The 20,101-nt window shown below is 43.3% G+C and overlaps 1 protein-coding gene across 3 annotated transcripts in view; it reads right to left on the minus strand.

Moving 5' to 3' along the window:
* The window catches only part of LOC138964109 (uncharacterized), a 55,172-nt gene that overhangs the window by 25,709 nt on the left and 9,362 nt on the right, over positions 1–20,101 (minus strand). For all 3 annotated transcript variants that reach the window (XM_070335988.1, XM_070335989.1, XM_070335990.1), the window contains exons 2-3: positions 16,908–16,996; positions 3,979–4,073 (exon numbers count right to left, since the gene is read on the minus strand). In XM_070335988.1, coding sequence (XP_070192089.1) covers positions 3,979–4,073; positions 16,908–16,996 — 184 coding nt within the window. The remainder of the gene's footprint in view (positions 1–3,978; positions 4,074–16,907; positions 16,997–20,101) is intronic.

Below are 20,101 nucleotides of genomic sequence, written 5' to 3' on the forward strand. Positions count from 1 at the left end.
ATCTATGAGTCGGCTGAGGAGCTGTCAAGTCAAGGTTTCAAAGCCTGCTAGCCTTTCGACAAATTTAATTTCTTTGAGTGTATTTTCCACACAAACCAAATAAAACTACATTTTTTTTATATCATAAAATGATAAGGCATAAGCGAATGTTCATTTTGTAAGTCTTCTTCCAAAAATAAAGAAAGTCTTTCTTTAATTTTAAGCATGTTTTTCAATCAATCCCAACAAAACCATATATTTTTGGAAACAGAAGAAAATAAGGAATACAATGATATTATTTTTGTGATTCAAATTCAAATTTTTGAAAAAGTGAAATAAACAGACAATTTTGAAAGAACATTTCACAAACAAATTTAAGGTACCAAGCTGAAATGCAATCCCATAGTCCAGACTGGGTCAAAGATTGTGTGACAAACGTTTCAACAAAATTGATGAAAAAATGTAGCAGTAACTGTGCGGCCTCAACTTTTGCAAACGGGCAAATATGACGTCATCAAATAGCGCTATCAAACATTGGAGAAAAACAACACAAGGAAATGCCCTCAAGTATGTGTAAATCAATTTTCATGTAACCGAGTGCCGAAACACCACAATCACCTTTGGAGGCGAAGTCCAATCAAACAGGATTGAGAATTTTAGAGCTTATTTCTAAGCCCTATAAAAACTGTTATGCATTCGCAAAGGAATCCATGAACATACAGAGAGTCAAAAGCCGCCAGACCCCATCACAAACAGAACTCTACAATCCACAGGTGTTGCCTACTTCAAAGGCGAACAACTCTGCAGAGTCTGCTGTGAAGGGCGACGGTAGTCTCCCTGTCACACTCGCCCCCGTTTAAATGAACTTTGTCCCCAAAGTTCCGAACCATGGACCCGCCAAGCTTAGGTCCCTCTCAGGTTCGTGGAATGGGAACAGCACAAAAAATGATTCAGTGGCCATAACGCCATTCCTGAACATATCATGTCGAGTCCCATCCCTGTCGACGCCGCCAAATGTAACCGAGTGCCGAAACACCACAATCACCTTTGGAGGCGAAGTCCAATCAAACAGGATTGAGAATTTTAGAGCTTATTTCTAAGCCCTATAAAAACTGTTATGCATTCGCAAAGGAAATCCATGAACATACAGAGAGTCAAAAGCCGCCAGACCCCATCACAAACAGAACTCTACAATCCACAGGTGTTGCCTACTTCAAAGGCGAACAACTCTGCAGAGTCTGCTGTGAAGGGCGACGGTAGTCTCCCTGTCACATTCATGAAAATCCGTTCAGTAGTTTTTGAAATATATATGCTTTGCACACACACACAGACGCACACACACACACACCTAGGCAGACAAACCTCGCTCTCCGCTCTCGTTAAAACATTCAGTCATTACTTGACAGAATGTAAACAAGTCGCGTAAGGCAAAATTACTACATTTAGTCAAGCTGTGGAACTCACAGAATGAAACTGAACGCACTGCATTTTTTCACAATGACCGTAGTCCGCCGCTTGTGCATAACGGAGTGAAACTGACGAGCCTGTTCAGCGCGGTAGTGGTTTCGCTGTGCTGCATAGCACGCTTTTCTGTACCTCTCTTCGTTTTAACTTTCTGAGCGTGTTTTTAATCCAAAAATATCATATCTATATGTTTTTGGAATCAGGAACCGACAAGGAATAAGATGAAATTGTTTTTAAATCAAATTCGGAAATTTAATTTTGATCATAATTTTTATATTTTTAATTTTCAGAGCTTGTTTTTAATCCAAATATAACATATTTATATGTTTTTGGAATCAGGAAATGATGTAGAATAAGATGAACGTAAATTTGGATCATTTTATATAAAAAAAAATTATTACAATTTTCAGATTTTTAATGACCAAAGTCATTAATTAATTTTTAAGCCACCAAGCTGAAATGCAATACCGAAGTCCGGCCTTCATCGAAGATTGCTTTACAAAAATTTCAATCAATTTGATTGAAAAATGAGGGTGTGACAGTGCCGCCTCAACTTTTACAAAAAGCCGGATATGACGTCATCAAAAGTATTTATCGAAAAAAAGAAAAAAACGTCCGGGGATATCATTCCAAGGAACTCTCATGTCAAATTTCATAAAGATCGGTCCAGTAGTTTGGTCTGAATCGCTCTACACACACACACGCACAGACAGACAGACACACACACACACACACACATACACCACGACCCTCGTCTCGATTCCCCCTCTATGTTAAAACATTTAGTCAAAACTTGACTAAATGTAAAAAGGATGGCATCTAAATTTGTTCCGTCAAAGACGCAAGATGATCAACTTAATCCAGAACTGATATAACAACGGCTCTGCAGTGGTTTTAAGTGGAAGACACAAGACATTGCTTGTCCGTTCCAGTTGAGAATCTCCTTTCAACTGCCAAAACTTCCAAGTGGTAAAAGTTGCCTGCGGCTGAGCGAACTATTGCGCCTCAGCGTCTAAAGAGTTCTCTCAACATTGTATTGTGCAAGTCGGCTAAGCTCTACCTAGCTATCTCTTAGTGCCCTCATTATACTTTGATGTGTTCTTTTATATCAATTTTATGGAGAATATGTTCCACACTACCCGTCATAAAAAAAGTAGGCAGATGCGTTTGAGAGCAGATCTTTCTGATGAGGCTGTTGATTGTAAAACCGATTATATGACTGAAAAGGCCATTCATTCCCCTACCTTATTCAGAAAACAGATTGAGTTTTCATTAGGTAGTGTCTATACAGTGGAACCTACAACACAGACAGCCCCCAAAATCAAATTCGCAAAATGAAGGTTCCCACGTTAAAATTGACAAAAAATCAAAACTGCTAAAACAAAACATGTTATGCATGTCAGTAGAAAGAATCAAAAAACAAGAAAGGTAAGTTGTTGGAATGTTTGTTATTGACAAAAATACGTTACATTCACAAATATATCGACCCAACGGTCTTTTAAGTGCACAGACAAACAATTAGTTACGAAAACTTATCTTGATGGAATTGTCTACCGCCTGCCACGAAGCCGCAAGCGAATGAATCAATGAATGTCAGTAGAAAGAACAATCTAATCTGCATCCAAAACAGTCCGTTTTGTTTATATATCTTGTCTAACAATGACATTATGGCATGATAAATGGTGTAGGTGTCATTCCTCTGAGAAGGCGTAAAAGGCGGTTTTTGAGGCCGTTTTAGTGGGCAACGAGACAAAAAACAGTACATTTCAGTAACTCCTCAACGAATTGCCTTCAAACTTTCGGTGATTTGTGGTACAGCAACACCTCTAAAATGGCTTCAAAACCTGCCTTTTATACCTTCTGAGAGGATTGACACCTACACTGCTCAGCATGCCATAGCGTCAATGTTAGACAAGATATGTTAACAAAACTGACTGTTTTGGTTGAAGATTTGATTGTTCTGTCTAATGACATGCAGGACATGTTTCGTTTCAGTTGTTAGGATTTTTTGTCAATTTTAACGCAGGCACTTTGATTTTGCGAATTAGATTTTGTGTCTGTGTTGTAGGTTCCACTGTATAGACACTACGTCATGTAAAGTCAATCTGTTTTCTGAATAAGGTAGGGGAATGAATGGCCTTTTCAGTCATATAATTGGTTTTATAATCAACAGCCTCATCAGAAAGATCTGCCCTCAAACGCATCTGCCTACTTTTTTTTATGATGGGTAGTGTAGTACTGAGCAGTAGAAGAAAAAGGTTGCAAGCAGTATGGCAGAGATTTTGGCCAATAATCTGAGCATGTGATGTGGCACTATGGATGATCCTGTACGAATAAAATAGCAGCAGAAAACTGCTGTGCCTACATTCCTGTACTTTTAACTTTACACAGCTGATTAAACAGATCCTCCCGCCTCCCATCCCCTCCCTAAATAAATCTCACTGAATCATCCAAGCAGATGTCATAGAAGCTGATGTAACATCTATTTTTAATCAAGTTTTACAAACACTGCAAGGTGACTCATATATTCCCAACCTGATTGTCAGTGTGAGTGTACCAGGACAGCGGGTGCTTGGTCTCAAGAGAAAGGTGCCAGGACCTTTGTCGTTATCTGTAACATAGTCAGCTGCCTGCAAGGAACACATGAATGCCATTTAGTGATTTACTCATGCCATGCACTGCAACAACATGTACAGGGAGATGAGGGAAACATTGAGAACTGGGGCAAAATATTCACTAGAGGTAGAATGTTTAAAAGCCTGAAAGGGAGAAATCAAAGCTTTATTTTTACTGATACAAAATTATCCTTGTGAACCCTTTTTGACAGGAAGGTTTTGAGCTAGCATGTGGGGTGGAATGTGGATTCAAAACTGATCTCCGTAGGTATGTAGATTACCTGGCAAAAGAAACGAGCCACAATTATGCACACTGTTGCGAGTTTTGTGTGTGTGTTGTTTTGCACATAAAACCCACTCATGAAAATACATGAATGTATGTGGGAGTTTCAGCCCATGAATACAGAAGAAGAAACAAGAAGTGAGTCGTGACTGCAGCAAAAGGTGTAACTTTGCAGGCCTGAAAGTGGCAAGTATTTTACTCGCCATGGCGAGTAGAAACATGTAACTGGCGAGTAGAAATGTGCATCTACTCGCCAAATGCGAGTAAAGTTGCTGAAACAAATTGTTTGTTTGGCTAGTAAAGTTTGCTCTCTGGCTAGTAAATGTTCAGAATCACTAGCCAAAGGCAAGTACACCATTTGTTGGACTTTCAGGGCTGCTTTAAACCCCTATCAAAATCATAAAAATGCTTATTTTTCAACCAGATAAAGACAGTCGTGCAGGGCATCAATAACCTTTTGTTTTGATACATCAGAAAAGCAACCCACCTGCTCAGTACTGAACAACAATAATTTTTGTTGTGCAACCTCTCAAAACTGACGTAATATATTCCAGTTTTGACCTCTGATGCGGTTAACATCTATACTTCTGTTGAAATGGCGTAACATGAAAATGATGCAAGAAAGCTATAGAAAATTCCTTGCACTTGATAGGTTATTGGTAGATCTTTCTTCCGGTATACAAACAATTGTGGAATTTTGTATAGTCTGAATTTGTTGTTGATTTTTTAACTCAAGACTTTTCTCTGTTGCTTTAAATTTTGGGGGTACCCTGATTTGAGTGGCTGTCACATGACCACCAGAAAAGAATTCCTAAATCGAAAAGTGCACCAAATAGCCCAAATAAGCACCAGTTAGGGCATAACAATTTAGATTAAATACCACGTACAGGTACAGTATTGGTTGTAATACAAAAAAAGACAATTCTTTCACAATTCTTTCAGATTTGTTTTTATTTTCAGACCGTGCAGGCATTCTCTAATACCACTTGAGTTTATGAAAATGTTTGTGTCAGTTCCTTTTTCGATATTTTTTTTTTCATGAAAAAATGATATTTTTTCTTAAATCTAGTGTATTACTTTACCATACCTTACAATAGCCTAGCCTGGAGGGATTAGGTCAATCGCGCCCATGATTACAAAAGATAGCTATCGGTTTCGTGCCGGATTCGGGTAAATAATCTTACCGCCGATCAAGTGGTATCCGGACTAGCTGTGGGACTCTCACTTTTCGTTTGGATGAATAATCTCCATGGAAACTACCACCCCAAGTGTGAGAGGGGAGGAGGGCGAGAATCCATGTGAGGTGTGGTAAGTATGCTTATCAAAACTAGATTTAAGAAAAAATCTGTTTAATTGCACATACTGTTCCAATGCCTTACAATTGTCAGAATGTAACGAACAGACGGAGGGATAGCCTAGAGTTGAGGTTCCGCAGTGATGTGCAGCTGATGGGTCACCAAGAAGTGAAAGGAGCTGCGTTTGCAAAGTCTCAGCGCAAGACTGTGGTGAAGAGGTTGCCTTAAGTTTTCGGAGCCCAAGGAAGTTAAGGCCACCTTATCCCGAATATGCACCTGATTACACCCGACTTACTTACTGCCCATTATGCAGGTTGGAATGTAGGACAGCAACGAAGGTCCTCCACTCCTGTCTGTTCTGGGCGAGTCTCTGGATGGTATACCACAAATGGTTCAGGGTTTTCAGTTCTCCTTCCACCCTTCCGTCGCCAGGTGTTCTTGGGTCTGCATGCCTCTCTTGCGTTTCCCCTCTGGTGTCCAGTGAAGGGCAGTCCTGGTGATGCTATCCTGCTCTATTTGCATGACATGCCAAATCTATTTCCACAGCCTTCTCATGACGATGGTTCCATGCTCTCTTGATTGCACTGGGTAAGTAGCTGTTGATTGGAGATGGTATTGGGCCAGAAGACCTGCAGGATTCTCCGGGGGGGGGGCAAGCTACGTCCAGAGCAGGCTGGCTCTGCTCTCAAGAATTAGTGGAGGATGTAGCAGGAAAACTTTACTCAGTGTTGATATTACTGCACAGGCAGTGGTCAGGCCCGTTGCTTGTGCAAGAGTACAAGTTGTCAAAGGATGTTATAATCCGTAACCAAGGTTTGTCAAAACAAGTTGCTTGTTGAATTGAAAACCTGACTGCCACTAACTGAAGTGGTGGCTCATATGGTAGTATATGCTGTCCTTTATGCGGACAGGCTTTGAATTCATGTTAAGAATAGAGAGAATGTACAGCACATAGTGGAGCGGTGAATCTCTAATGGAAACGGCTGTGACCAGCAATACGGCTGTAGATATAAGGGGAATGTACAAGATACCTGTGCAATCAAAGGAAATAACCATGTAAGGTAACTTATGATGAGTTGCGGTTTTGGTTTAGGTTACAAATTAACAACAGGATTGCTAACAATAATCCATATGCAAAACTTTTGACCAACTCTGATGTATAGGGTGTCTAAAAAAAAAGTACCCAAAAAGACATTGAAACATCAGTACCGAGAAATGGAAAAACTAATACGTAAGCTAATACGCTAATATGTACCCCAGACCAAGAAACCTACAACAACTGAAGGCAAACATTCTCAGAGAAATCCAGAACATCCCAGAGGAAACATTCCCCAATGTAATGAACAATATGGCAATGAGGATACAGTCTGTCATTGGAAAACGGGGTGGCTACATTGATCACGTGGTGTGAACAAACAGACGATCTCAACTGAAAGCTGTGAACTGGGGACAAAACTTCTATGAACTGACTGTATATCATGCAAAAATGATTTCAATAAAGTTACTGACTTGTCTGTATACAGTATTAAAAAAAATTCGGGTACTTTTTTTTGAGACACCCTGTAAATAATTGGAATAATTTACTCAACATTGTTTTAGCAGGAACACCAAATTAATTTTGTGTTGTTGTTGTTGTTGTTGTTGTTGTTGAGAACAGCACTAAACAATTAAACAAGAATAAAGATATTTAAACATCATTTAAACACAGCTGGCAAACGGCTGAAAATCTGATAGTGATATTACCCGCTATTACGAGCTAGTCGTGTGACAGAGAATTTTCTTGCACACGAGACTGTAGATGTTTCACGACGGCTTTAGCCGGAGTGAAACAGCAGCAGTCGAGTGTGCAAGAAAACTCTCTGTCACACGACTAGCTCGTAATGGCGATTATGTCTCACAGCTTCAACAGAGGAGAGAACAAACACGTTTTGCGTACTCACGCTTGATAAACCTAAACACAGGAGCAGCCATTGTGGAGAGATCTACTTTTTGACGAAAGTGACCGAACAACTATAAATGACATCTCGGAATATGTGAATGACGTCACAGTCATCGTCACAGTCTGTATCTTTTGAAGCATCGCAATCTTCATGACGTCTTTCTGTGTCTGCATCCGCGAAATGTTTGTTCTTTCCGGGATCTTTGTCATCTATGTTCACAACTCTGTCCTTATAGTGTCAGACTAACAGGCCTCCTGAGCGAGCCACTTTCCAAGGGCAGCTAAATTCGCGTATGGAAACAGTACTGTCGTCTGGGATGCCGTTTTCAGTATTCTGAGCGTTGAAGAATTTGTAAAGAGAAGAAACGATAACAGCAGGAGAAATAAAAGTCGTGTGTGCATTTTGGGGTTTTTGGGGGGACGATTTCGAGTTTGAATCCGTTCTTGCACATGCTCCAAAGCGCGTAACATACAATCTTGCACACGTTTGCTTTAGTAGTGGCAAAGAAGGAAAGCGTGTGACATATATATATACTGTGCAAAAAAAGTATCGCATAGGTGAATAGTTCTAAGTTCCAGACAAACATTCTGATTGGAACGCCTCGAAACTAGCTTTTGCAGTTCAGTTGAACCCGATAGTCGATTGAGTGAGCAAAATTCACCGCGCACGTGCAAGATGTGCATTTTGAGGCCAAAACGCCCATTTTGTTGTTTTGTGCTCCTGTACTGCACGTTTTTTGGAGATTTCACTCGAAAATTCGCGTAAGGTTAGCTGAGCTCATGTGCCAACTTGGGCAATAAAAAGCGAAGCAATTCTGACTGATGCGGCCATTCCCTGAGGAAATGAAAAATGTCACAACTCAACGCTTCAGTACGAGAGAACGCCCTTGGCCGCCTTCAAGCAGGCCAGAGCCAATCCGAGGTTGCCAGAGCCCTGCGGGTGTCCCAGAGCACCATCTCTCGCCTCTGGCACCGTTTTCAACATGGTGGGTCGTCAGCTCCCGCGCCAAGGTCAGGACGACCTAGAGTGACGACACAGGCGCAAGATCGCTACATCCTGGTCACCCATCTCAGGCATCGGTTCCAGTCAGCCTCGGTGACCGCTAGGGCACTGCCTGGTGGCCGCCACATCTCCGTGCAGACCGTCCGGAACCACCTGCATACAACTGGTATACACGCTTACAGGCAACTCCGGGGCAACGTCCTGACTTGCCGCCATTGCCAGGCCAGTATGCAGTGGGCGAACCAGCACCTCCAATGGACCCTTGCCAACAACAGGCGCCACGTTGTCTTCAGCGATGAGTCTTATTTCCTCCTGCAACATCACGACAGCAGGAGGCAAGGAGAGCGCTACCACCAGCAGTGCGTAGATGAGGCGCCTCCTCATGGTGGTGGGGGCGTGATGGTGTGGGGGGCCATCACCAACACTGGCAGGAGCCAGCTTGTGGAAGTTCCAGGCCGCCTGAACGCCCAGCACTACGTGCAGGACATTCTGCAGCCACACGCCCTGCCCCTGCTGGCCGCGCCACGGGCTCAGTTCCAGCATGATAACGCCAGACCCCACACCGCCAGACTCACCACAAACTTCCTGGCCGCCAACAACGTGAACACTCTGCCCTGGCCCTCTCTCTCCCCAGATTTGAACCCAATTGAACACGCATGGGATGAACTGGGAAGAAGGCTCAATGCGAGAGTTAACGCCCCTCCCAACAGGAGACAACTCTTCCAGGCCTTACAGCAAGAGTGGGACAACATTCTGCAACAGACTTTGCGAAGACTCATTGCTTCTATGCCAAGGAGATGCTAGGCTGTAATTGACTCACGTGGAAGCCATACTCGTTACTGACTTTGACCTTGGTTTGTGTGAAGGTCACGCTCAATGAATAGCTGCATCAAAGTGCAGCAAATAAAGACATGCATCTGTGCTATCGAAAAAGCTCAAAAACTTTTCTGTCCGACTTATGTATTGTTTGTTCGAAAGAATGAAATGTCAATAAAATTATTCATCAAACTAACTATGCGATACTTTTTTTGCACAGTGTAGGTTACACACTCCGAGTTCTGAATATCGTGCATATTTTCCCTAGGGTCGATTTTCAGGTATTACCGAGCCTCTGGCGAGGTAATACCTGTAAATCGACCCGAGGGAAAATATGCACGATATTCAGGACGAGGTGTGTAAGCTTTTTATTCCATTACTCCGACGTTTTCATAAAAAAAAAATGTTGACACAAACTCTGCGAGTGCCTGTTTTCTGCTCATCAAACCTTCCACGACCGCAAATCGTGTCATCAAATTCATGTGCGAAAAGTTAAACGAGTCCCCTTTTGTCTTGTTGGTAAACACGCCATAAAATGTCTGCTTTTGTATTCAGTCATCTATACTGCTTAACCCTTTTCTGACTGACACAGCCATTATCTAGCAATCATGCCTGCCTGAGACTGCCTTTTAGAAACAGCCAAAAAATGGATAACTTCAAATAAGCAAATAACTCACTTGTGCTGGGCTGTGGTTCATTCGAGTCGTCCATCGTAACTCTAACACTGTGCACTAATTCCTCCGAATCGTCTATTTCTGCTTCTTCAATATCATCGTCGTCTTCAATGTCACTATCAGAGTCAAGTTGGAGCTCTCTCACAACCTCTTGTAAAGAAAATCTTCGATTTCGATTCATTTTCGGCAGATAATGCTCCAAATTAAACGTGATCGGGAAAACACAGGAAGTGGTCAAGGGAAGTAACCACTGAAACACTTTTATGCACTGAAAACATGGACTGAGATGTGGATTTGTACGGAGTTTTGCTGTTACGTTTATATTCGTAGCCCGGCAGTAGAGACTGTTTAGCTGTTACGACTATAGTCGTAGCCCGTCAGAAAAGAGTTAAGAAAACGAATAGCAGTTATTTCTAGCGTGTTGAAATGAAATTTGATACTGTGCAGTTACCGACCGGTTTCAGTCGGTGACCCTCAAGTGACAAGTCGGTTGTCAGAGGCATTCGCCAAAAAGACTGCAGTTGTGATTTTACAAGCGATGATGATGATTGCTGAATTTGTGCATATTCGAGCTGTTGTACTTCAGGGTTCAAATTTGGATTACTTACTTCTTCAATCGTCATTAATTTTAGGTGAGCCTTACTTTGATGTCTGTCGTTCAGTCTTAGGCCCGCAGTTATCGCTGCAGTATAGTTTTGTTCTGCTGTTTTTTTCAATGTTGGTCAAAACTTGTATCTATTTGCATGCATGACCCGAACCTAGACACCGTTGTTAACTTTAAAATTGAACAAGAAGAGCAAACGCTCGATCGAGTCACTTTCGCAGTTCTGAATATTATATGAGGCATCAGATGGACAGGAAGAAATTGCTATTCACAACACAATGAGTCACGTTCACATAAAATTTGAGCCCGGTCACTTTTATAGTTTCCGAGAAAAGCCCAACGTTAAGTTGTGTGTTGCCGAACAGAAAAGGCTAGTTATCTCCCTTGTTTTTCTGATAACGTTCGTAAAAGGCTACAGATGTAAATACTTTGATGTAAAGAATAATCCTACAAAGTTTCAATCACATCCGATGAACTTTGTCAAAGATATAAAATGTCTAATTTTTCCTTTGACGCTGACCTGTGACCTTGAAAAAGGTCAAAGGTCAACGAAACCATCGTTAAAGTGTAGAGGTCATTGGAGGTCACGACTAAACAAAATATGAGCCCGATCGCTTTGATAGTTTCCGAGAAAAGTCCAACGTTAAGGTGGTGTATGTCTAATTTTTCCTTTGACGCTGACCTGTGACCTTGAAAAAGGTCAAAGGTCAACGAAACCATCGTTAAAGTGTAGAGGTCATTGGAGGTCACGACTAAACAAAATATGAGCCCGATCGCTTTGATAGTTTCCGAGAAAAGTCCAACGTTAAGGTGGTGTCTACGGACGGCCGGCCGGCCGGACAGACTAACACTGACCGATTACATAGAGTCACTTTTTCTCAAGTGACTCAAAAATAACACGCGCAAGATCCGACCTTCTTTGCCACCTTTTATTTTAACCGTATCTCTAACTTTGTAAGTGGCAATTTCCATGTTGTTGGTACACTTTTTCAGTAGCCGAATATTCTGTAAGCAGACGATAGATCTACACCACAGATGGGACAGGACAGCCTTGTTCTGTTGAACCAGATTTAGCAATCAATGCTCTAAAAGCGATAGCAAATGAACAAAACTGTAAGCATAATGTTTTAGTTTAATTCTTATTTTGTCGCTCAGGATTTTGAATCAGGATTTTGTTGTCGGGATTGATTTAAGCGGTTGCCTATGAAGAGTACTAGAGTTGTGCGCCTTGAATCACTGTGTGTCTCTGTCGCTCTCTCTCTCTCATCGCTTCGGCCAACTCATATTCTTCACTCAGCTCTTTTCACCCCAGCAGATTATGTGTATTCTTTGTTGTTTTCTTTATTTCTTCAATGTTAAAATGTATTAGCTAAACGTGAGTTCGACTTTTATACCGCAGAATATCTCAATCGTTTTGCTGAAGAAAATAGTCCCCGAGTTAACGATAAATATGCCGATGACCTCTATAAATTATTCAATTGTACTCTGAGATCAAAGACAATGACCAATGACAGGTAAGTTCGAGACTCGGTTGTGATGGATTATCCATATGGTTGTGATGGATTATCCAGAATAATCACCTCCTCAGCTAACAGAGACAAAGAGGCAGGTCATGGGATAAAGTCCAATCCGCCATGCCATGGATGTTATGCCAAGTTATGTCCACGTAAGACAAAATTGGCTGATGAGGTGCAGTAGATGGTTTCTGACTTCTCCAGTCCAAGAGTAGCACTGAAATCGCAAACTATGTGAGTTAGGTAAGTATATTAATCAAATAAAAATGTATTACTAAAGTTTTCGATTAAATTACATATTTTTACTCCAACTCACATATAAGCAGATTGCTAATTAAGGTGGTGGGCTACTCACTGTTATGTTCTAGGCAAGATCTGTCCCGCGGCCACTAGTGCAGGGAGAGACCTGGAGCCATCTTGAAGCGTGCTAGCTAAGTCATGCAGGTAAAAAAAAGATAAAGACGTTGGATGCTGAGGACGTCGGCAAAAACAACAACTTGATTCCATGAAGGCCGAGGAAAAGGCCCATGCTCTGGATTCGTGCATTCTCGCCAAGGCCAGAGGGAGGACAGATTGCCCCCCGCCCATCCACGCCCCCCCCCCCCCCCTCTTTCCTTTTCTGACACCACTCATTGGCCTGCCTGATGAGTGTGGAGAACCACCTCCTGAGCGACAACTTGAAAGTATTTGTCTCTGTCCATATAAAGTGACAAAGAAGAAACTTCTGGGTAAGGGCTCGTAATGTTCGAGTATGAGTATGAAGGGCCCTAACGGGTTAGTTCACAAGGTCTGGGTCCCCAGCTGGATGAGTGCAGCATATCGCCTCTGAAGAACGTAGAGAATCTAACACGACGAACAAGTCCCCATGGACGAGGCCAATGGTCAGGTCCGATGCGCCGGGACGACGCAGGGAACTTAGAACAAACCTCCATCAGTGAAGGAGGAGGGACCGTGGAGGGGAACGAAAACGTGTCAACACTGAGAAGCGGTGTCCCCGAGGGACGTCGGAGACGCCTGGAAGGGTCGCTAAACTGCAGTCTGCTCCCGGAGCCTAGAATTCGACAGGAAAACTGAGTGAGCATAGACCCGGGCAGAGAGAACCATCTGCACTATCCTCTGCGTTGAAGGAGAGATCTCCAAAGGCAGAGTCAGAATCGTGAAAATGTTCAGAGGCCGCCGCCGGAAAGACTACGGGGTGACTGTAGCTCTGTTCCAAATGTTGGTAGTGGGCCGTATCCTGTGAGCTGTGAGTCGGTCTGTGTTGGCCGGAAGTAGTCCGCTGCGGAAGGGGGGGGGGGGGGGGGGGCGCGGCAGAGCCCGAAGTCCATGCAACCCTTTCGGCGAAGAAGCATGACGTGACTTCAGAGGCCGAGGCCAAAGAAGCTTTAAGCTTAAAAGGAAGCTGAAAATGCACTATCCTCTGCATTGGAAAAGAGATCTCCAAAGGCAGAGTAGGTGACGTGCACGTTCAAAGGCCACCGCCGGAAAGACTACATGGTGGCCGTAACTCTGTTCCGAATGCGGGTAGCGGCCGTAACCTGAGAAGCATAAGCCACGGAAGGTGACTCACAAAACCGGAAGGTCTTTGAGTTGGTTCCTGTTGGTCGGAACTCGTCTGCTGCGGAAAGGAGGGGTGGGGCGCAGCAGAGCCGGAAGCCTCCTTCGGCGAAATAGTGTGACATCACTTCGGAGGCCATGGCCAAGTAAGCTTGCAGCTTGACCGGAAGCGGGAAGGGTGCACTATACTCTGCATTGAAGAAGAGATCTCCACAGGCAGAGTCAGAATCGTGCAAACCTTCAAAGACGCCGCAGGGAGACCGTATCTCTGTTCCGAATATGGGTAGTGGCCGTATCCTGAGAGCATGAGCCGCAGAAGGTGAATCAGGGAACCGGAAGGTCTGTGAGTCAGTCTGTGTTGGCCGAGAGTTGTCCACTGCGGAAGGGGGGGGGGGGGGGGGGGGGCGGCAGAGCCGAAAGCCGAGACAAACCCCTTCAGAGGCCGAGGCCAAGGAGGATTGTAGCTTGGCCGGAAGCCGGAAGTGTGCATTATCCTCTGCGTTGGCAAATAGATTTCCACAGGCAGAGTAGGTGTTGTGCAACGTTCGAAGGCCGCCGCCGGGGGGGGCGCTGTGACCCAAGACTGTGCTGAGGGTCAACCAAACTGGGATAATGTCGGGAGATCACCAACACCATAAAATGTATGCAAAGTTTCAAAGTTCAATTTTCAAAAACATCCGAGAAAATCTCAACGTTACGTTTTTTGTCCATGGCCGGCTGTACATACAGACGGACATTGATGAATACTTAAGACTCACTGATTACTCAGGTGAGTCAATAAAAGCATCAATTTTGTGTCTTTACCTGGTGGAAAAAATGCATTTACTTTATTCTGGTAGTAGTTCAAAGTTACGCCTTTGGTTGCAATAACGATTCAACTTCACCCCTGCACCATTCTACGCAATTTATGGCCAGGTAAAAGAAGACTGCACAAACAAAACACACCCTCTTCATACTGCTAGTAAATATCCTGCATGAATTTTTTTTTTTTTGTGAGATATCTTTTCTGACTCGTATTTTACAACAGTTTAAAAACAACAACAGTATACGTGAATGTGGTGTATTTCTTTTGCTTGGTACTGTACATAATTCTTAGTTTATGGCAGTAACAAAATTAAACCGAAAAAAAGAATCTCATACAGGGTGACCCCCCAAAAATGCAACCCACAGAAATGTTAATAACTTCTACATCGGTTGACCGAATCACTTTACATTTGGGAGACATTAATTTCAGCACATGCATGACCCTTCCACAAAGTGACAATTGTATAGATCAAATGGTCTGACGTTTGTGCAATTTTGTGAACTGGGTGGCCGAGTGGTAACGCACTTGCGCTTGGAAGCGAGAGGTTGCGAGTTCGACCCTGGGTCAGGGCGTTAGCAATTTTCTCCCCCCTTTCCTAACCTAGGTGGTGGGTTCAAGTGCTAGTCTTTCGGATGAGACGAAAAACCGAGGTCCCTTCATGTACACTACATTGGGGTGTGCACGTTAAAGATCCCACGATTGACAAAAGGATCTTTCCTGGCAAATATGTATAGGCACAGATAAAAAAATGTCCACCAAAATACCTGTGTGACATGGAATAATAGGCCGTGAAAAGTAGGATATGCGCCGAAATGGCTGCGATCTGCTGGTCGATGTGAATGCGTGATGTATTGTGTAAACAAGAAGAGCAAACGCTCGATCGAGTCACTTTCGCAGTTCTGAATATTATATGAGGCATCAGATGGACAGGAAGAAATTGCTATTCACAACACAATGAGTCACGTTCACATAAAATTTGAGCCCGGTCACTTTTATAGTTTCCGAGAAAAGCCCAACGTTAAGTTGTGTGTTGCCGAACAGAAAAGGCTAGTTATCTCCCTTGTTTTTCTGATAACGTTCGTAAAAGGCTACAGATGTAAATACTTTGATGTAAAGAATAATCCTACAAAGTTTCAATCACATCCGATGAACTTTGTCAAAGATATAAAATGTCTAATTTTTCCTTTGACGCTGACCTGTGACCTTGAAAAAGGTCAAAGGTCAACGAAACCATCGTTAAAGTGTAGAGGTCATTGGAGGTCACGACTAAACAAAATATGAGCCCGATCGCTTTGATAGTTTCCGAGAAAAGTCCAACGTTAAGGTGGTGTCTACGGACGGCCGGCCGGACGGCCGGCCGGCCGGACAGACTAACACTGACCGATTACATAGAGTCACTTTTTCTCAAGTGACTCAAAAATTCCATCTCACACGGCATAAATAGATTCCTGCGCCTTGAGTCCGAGTCTGGAGATACGCGCGCGATATAAGACTTCATATAATTTTAAAAACAGTTTCCAAATTCGGCGATCGACTCAACAGTACTCAATCTAACCCGATTTAAGCCCTCCAGATTGTTTACCTGTGGGGTAATTGGAATGAAATAGTATACCTTAATCAACAATGGACAATCAGTGACTTGAATACAGCAATTACAGGCATTTCCCATGGATGAATGCGTTCATGTCATGGATGAATTTTGCGCGACATTGTGCATGTGTAACTTTACAACGAAGGGGTTAATTTTTCTAGTCACTTGAGTTTAGCAAATATTTTCATAGTTGTGCATAAACTGCAGGTCGTCCATGACTATTCTACAAAGTTTCGAGTCTGTGGGTAAAATGGTCCGACATAAACCCTTTATCAAAATGTGTTCCAATTACACCTCTGAAAATGTCAATGGCACGAAAGCTTTCCTGTCTAGGGATTGCCCTGAACCTAGCTGTAACTGCTTTGTTCAGGTCACCGATGATCTAAGGGGTGAAGGGGGTGTTTATGTATACCCAGACATTCAGATAATCCAAAAAGTAAAAGTCTGGAGGGTTTAAATCAGGTAAGTATTGCTACAGCTCAATGTCAAACCTTGTTCTGTTGAGTGGATCGCCGACATTTGGAAACCTTTTTCTGAAATTACACAAAAGTCAGACTATAACATTGTCATAGGCTAAAGTTTATGTCTTCGCAATATAAAGTGATTCGGTCTACAGATGTACAAGTAATTGACATTTTTGAGGGTTGCATTTTTTTGGGGTCACCCTGTATTTCCTGCATCTTCTGTTGTACGCATACCGGTTCTGGTGCCAGAAATACTGATACAAGGATGAAGAAAATCATCACTGAAAATTCCCTTGATCCTCACCTCATCACTACTTCTGAAGTCAGGAAAGTAAAAGGACAGCTGTGTAACTTCTTTAGGAAATTGCGATGCTCCATACGCCATCCTCAGACCTGAAACATTAAAAAAATATCATCAGATAACTCAAGTTCATACACAGATATTGGGTGGGTCTGCAGATCCATCGGCAGCGCGCTGGCTTTGTAACTAGTTTGCTGCTATCAGTGTGGGTTCGAGGCCCACGTATGGTGGGGGATTTTTCTGTATTTCCAAGAGTCAACCTTTAGTGCAGACTCTGAGCGGATGGAATTGTATCACCCATGCCTGTAAATCGAAAATTTTATAAGTAAATTTTCATTTGATTAATATACTTACCCGAATCACATATAGCATTGACGCAGTCTAGGATGCTAAGGTCTGAAAAGGCTACCCGTCTTAAACAATTTTAAAGGGAAGCAACCCCACCACAAAAAGTGTAAACATAGCCATGGTAATGACCCCACACCCAGGGAGTTACCTCCCATTGGTGTGCCCTACGTCACTACCGCTACTCAACACGTGGTCAAATCATACGGCTTTAAAGAAAACTAAACAAGAAGGGCAAAGCCCATACGACTCACATGCTTGACCTCGACCTTTAGGGTAACTAAACCTAGCAATGACATCATACACTAAGAACTGCTTTACACATTTTTCCTACCAAAATACATGTGACCTTGACCCAAGGTCAAGGTCATCCAAGGTCATGCAACACAAAGCTGTTAATTCAAGACATAGGAAGTACAATGGTGCTTATTGGCTCTTTCTACCATGAGATATGGTCATTTTTTTGTATTCTCTTTATTTATATAGCGCCTTATCCGAAGTTCAAAGCGCTTTATGCCGTGTGAGATGGAATTTTTTACACAATATATCACGCATTCACATCGACCAGCAAACCTCAAGCCTGTTAGGCGAATGTTCACCTTTCGCGGCCTTTATTCCAAGTCACACGGGTATTTGATGGACATTTTTATCTATGCCTATACAATTTTGCCAGGAAAGACCCTTTTGTCAATCGTGGGATCTTTAACGTGCACACCCCAATATAGTGTACACGAAGGGACCTCGGTTTTTCGTCTCATCCGAAAGACTAGCACTTGAACCCACCATCTAGGTTAGGAAAGGGGGGAGAAAATAGCGGCCCGACCCAGGGTCGAACACGCAACCTCTCGATTCCGAGCGCAAGTGCGTTACCACTCGGCCACCCAGTCCACTTTTAGTGGTTCACTACCTTATTTTGGTCACATTTCATAAGGGTCAAAGTGACCTTGACCTTGATCATATGTGACCAAATGTGTCTCATGATGAAAGCATAACATGTGCCCCACATAATTTTTAAGTTTGAAACAGTTATCTTCCATAGTTCAGGGTCAAGGTCACTTCAAAATATGTATACAATCCAACTTTGAAGAGCTCCTGTGACCTTGACCTTGAAGCAAGATAAACCAAACTGGTATCAAAAGATGGGGCTTACTTTGCCCTATATATCATATGTAGGTGAGGTATTCAATCTCAAAAACTTCAGAGAAAATGGGAAAAATGTGAAAAATAGCTGTTTTTTAGGCAACATTTATGGCCCCTGCGACCTTGACCTTGAAGCAAGGTCAAGATGCTATGTATGTTTTTTGGGGCCTTGTCATCATACACCATCTTGCCAAATTTGGTACTGATAGACTGAATAGTGTCCAAGAAATATCCAACGTTAAAGTTTTCCGGACGTCCGGACGTCCGGACGGACGGACGGACAACTCGGGTGAGTACATAGACTCACTTTTGCTTTGCATGTGAGTCAAAAACCATAAGCGGGGTTGGCGGGAGGGAATTCACTATGTGATTCGGGTAAGTATATTAATCAAATGAAAATTTACTTATAAAATTTTCAATTAAATTACATATTCTTACTCCGAATCACATATATATAGCAGATAGCTTCAACAAGGAGGTGGGAAAGAAAAATCTAACTCACTCTAAAAATCCCTGCCAGAAACTGGCCCACTGCCAACAAGACAGGAAGGGCCCGGTGGGACAGAAAAATCTAACTCACTCTAAAACCCTTGGCAGGAACTGGCCCACTGCCAAAAAGGCAGGAAAGGACCCGAGAACCATCCTGATTAACAGCCGCGATGTCTCTCAGGCAAAAGTTGCGAAAGACAACTTCAGAGAGCCAGTAAGCTGTGCCCAGCACTTCTTCCAATCTCCTGGACCGTAAAACGGCCCGGGAAGAGACCCAAGCCTTGGATTAATAAACCCAAGCCGATTCGAGGAAAAGACAAGCTGCCCCCCCCCCCCCCCCTTACTAAAGGAAGGGAATGCCAATGCCCTGGAACGATCCGTGCGTAAGGTTGTCCACTCAGTGCTGAGGAGGACGAACCCTCGAGGAGACCGTAAGACAAACATGCCAAAGTATGCAAACCTTGGGATGGAGTGAAGCCCGAAAGGCCTGTGAGATAGAGTTCAGCTCAAGAGAAGAGTGACCGATCTCCACCAGAGAGAGAGAGACACCTGAGTACAAGGTACCAGAGTCCAACTCGATGAGAAAATCTCAAAAAGAGGTGGTCGCCAGTTATCCTCTACCAGTCCATGCGAACGCAGAGAGAGCGGTAGTTACGAGGAAGCAGCGACTTACGATTGTGCGTAAGCCACCGGAAGTGCGGAATCACAGTGGTCGAACTGGTGACCATAAACAAAATGACTAAAAGCCAGAGTGTTCGCAGATCAGTCTGCTTGTAGGTAATTGAATGTGAATCAAAAACCCAAAACAGAAAACAAGACTGGTAAGCATAAACGGAAAACCGTGAAGCCGACCAGCCATAAGACTCCCGAGACAAGTGTTCTCAGGGAAAATCCAGAAGTTAACTTCGCGGCCAAATCAAGAGCCTTCCTGAGTTTGGCCGAAAAACCAGAACGCGTCTACCTACCTCTGAAAGACTGAGAGTCAGACGCGGAGAACAACGGGCAAACGCCGTAGTCATAGTTGCCTGTGGTAGAAGGGTGACTGTAAAAGGAAACCCGACCCAACGGAAGTCGTCCTGACTCACCTCATGCTAGGATGAGAGTGAAGAGAGGAAGAGACAAAATCCGAAGTCACAGGAACCGAAAATGCCATAGTCGCACCGCGACAGACAGGAGACTATTACACAGGCTAAGGCTGAGAGCCGTGATGCCCGTAGGACAGC

Source organism: Littorina saxatilis, linkage group LG4 (assembly GCF_037325665.1).
Source record: "Littorina saxatilis isolate snail1 linkage group LG4, US_GU_Lsax_2.0, whole genome shotgun sequence".
Taxonomy (NCBI): Eukaryota; Metazoa; Mollusca; class Gastropoda; order Littorinimorpha; family Littorinidae; genus Littorina; species Littorina saxatilis.